Source organism: Aplysia californica, unplaced genomic scaffold (genome assembly GCF_000002075.1).
Source record: "Aplysia californica isolate F4 #8 unplaced genomic scaffold, AplCal3.0 scaffold00360, whole genome shotgun sequence".
NCBI lineage: Eukaryota > Metazoa > Mollusca > Gastropoda > Aplysiida > Aplysiidae > Aplysia > Aplysia californica.
In genome coordinates this window covers 243,829-246,410 of record NW_004797630.1, presented here as the reverse complement: position 1 = coordinate 246,410, position 2,582 = coordinate 243,829, and the positions used below count along the sequence as shown (strand labels likewise).

The 2,582-nt window shown below is 40.3% G+C and overlaps 1 protein-coding gene across 1 annotated transcript in view; it reads right to left on the bottom strand.

Moving 5' to 3' along the window:
- The window catches only part of LOC101859260, a gene marked incomplete at its 3' end in the record, with an annotated part of 58,343 nt that overhangs the window by 40,099 nt on the left and 15,662 nt on the right, over positions 1 to 2,582 (bottom strand). The window contains 1 exon segment of the mRNA XM_005103138.3: positions 117 to 679. Coding sequence (XP_005103195.1) covers positions 117 to 679 — 563 coding nt within the window.

Here is a 2,582-nt window from a genome sequence, read left to right as displayed (position 1 = left end):
TGTGTGTGTGTGTGTGTGTGTATGTGTGTGTGTGTGTGTGAGAGTGTGTGTTTGTGTGCGCTTGTATGTGTATATGTGTGTTTTCCTTCATACATTCTCTTTTAAACAGAACTTACCGGTGAGTAAGAAGGAAAAAAGCCCACGTCCTTGCTTTGAGTTTCCACAAATTTGGCCCACCGGTATTTGCAACCTGTGACGTAACGAGGCAGCTCCATATCCTCCTCTGTTTCTTCCTCTGTCTTTACAATATCCACTTCTAAATCAGAAAACGAATCTTTTACACTTCCTTCAGAAGTGTCTTCAACTTTGTTCTCTAAATGTGGAGAGCACACCTTTTCCTCTTCTCCTCCTTCGTTATCACCTTCATCCTCCTCACCTGTAGTAGCAAGAGGGCTTGGGACAACAACACCGCTGTGTTCCTCGCTATGTTCCTCGTTGTCTACCACAATTTCATCTTCATCTTTTGAGGAAAAAGAATGTTCTCCGACAGTCACTGTTGTCGTAACTTCCTCAGACTCGACGTCCTTTTCATGCAGCTCGTGTTCTGGGTTTTCCCCGACCGTCCCCTCTTGAACTGACGTGAGGAGATGTTCAAGAGGTTTTGGGTGATCAGTTTGGTCCTTTATCTCCAGACACTCCCCATGCTGCTCAGCTTTCTCTGCAGGGGGATCAACTGGTGCTGTTGAAAATGGAACAGGCATTTTTTTTCGAAGTCATGAAACTATTTCGATAAAACTTACAAGTTTATCCGAGGCACGCTTAAGTTAAACAAAATCGACAGCAACAAATAAAAAGCAGCAACAACACAAACAAACAAACCCAGCAACACTGTATATTTATCAACGAAACAATAACCTGAAAACTATAGTCACCATACTGAAAACATACTAAAATGTGTTAAAATAATCCCCACTGACTACTACTGTTACTGCATTGATAGTATCGACATTACACATTGAATACTCGTTAAAACATTTTAAACACATATATACATGTTATTATATAGCCACCTGAACACGGATGTGCTCCATGTTCGTCATTTGCTTTATCTTCAAAACCCAATCTCAACACCCGAACCCGGTAACAGCACACCCTTCTACCTCGTCCCCCCCACCCCCTGCGCCTTCAAGGGTCTGGTACGGTCTGGAATATCTGTACAATACATAGCATTTTAAGGTGTTCTATAATTATGGAACTGTATTCGAGATATTCAGTCGTAAGTCCATATCTGAACTAAAAATCTTACGTTTTTGTGTATAATGAACAAGCTGTAGACTTCACTCCACTCCACACAAATAACAACCAAAACAACGTGAGAATAAGTGTAATACTGAAACCGACTATTCATGTTTTTCCTTCTAATTCTCTAAAATGGAGCTCTTCGTGTGATTTTCTCTATGATTAGAAAGCAGATATTGTGTTTCGGAGTCCACTTTATGTCCCCAGAAGTTGAAATTGTTGAAAACACAAGACGCTAGTTAAATCTTTCAAATAATTATTTCGTGCACGATGAATGAACGACGGAATGAAAATGCCTTGAAACTTTAAACCGTGCCCGCTAGGCTAAAGGCGATAAAATCCACAGGCCCAGTGCTCGTAAACTGCTGTAATCCTGATTGGGAAAACACAGGGTCTTGTAAACACAGACCCAGTCTAAAAACAACCCATTAAAAGAACAAACTATGCATCACAAAATATTTTATTATGTACTTAGACATTCAAAGAGTGAGAATAATTTAAGCAGCACCTTGGCTGTTCCTTCGTAAACACACAAACAGCAATGCAAGGCATGGCTTCTAATCACATACGATATCGAGCCAAAATGACGTCATGACCCTTCCAGGAGAAAAGGGTGCCAAACCGAAGGTAAACTAAACGGAGCAGGTCAAAGCACATTTCTTGGCACGTAACGTATGCCTATCGTGTGATTCTCATGAAATTGAACGCTATTTAGATCTATATATGATTGTTAGCTGTCAAATTAAGAATTCGAACTGATATTAAAGAAATTATGAGGTATCCTGGTGAAATCAGGCGCCCCTCAAAATGTAATAAAACCAAAGGAACAGGCATTTTTCCTCTCCTTGGGCAATCTTAAAATTAATTTTCCTTTTTTTTTTTGGATCGACGTCTTTTATGTCCATCAAAACACATTAAATTTATGAGTGGATTTTATTTAAACACGTTCGAAAAGAACACACAAACGTGCTGTTTCCGGGGACACCCAACCTTTGATAATCACCAATTTTTTTGCTTCTGGCACCAGGCGACTCCTACCTCCTTCGATGGTCAATATGTCGACTTCTATCCAAGATAGGTGGGTACTTTTTTCATCAAAGGAAAGGCAAATGGATAAGCTTTAAGGTGATACCATGAATTTCATATCTATGCCCCAAAAATTGACGAGCACCTGATTCCACCGCGTCGTGATACAATTTGTAATGTACTCTATTGAGAGATCGGTATTAAGGCGCTATTGGTGTAATGAACGTGTGTGTGTGTGTGTGTGTGTGTGTGTGTTTGTGTGTGTGTGTGTGTGTGTGTGTGTGTGTGTGTGTGAGTGAGTTTGTGTATGTGTGCGT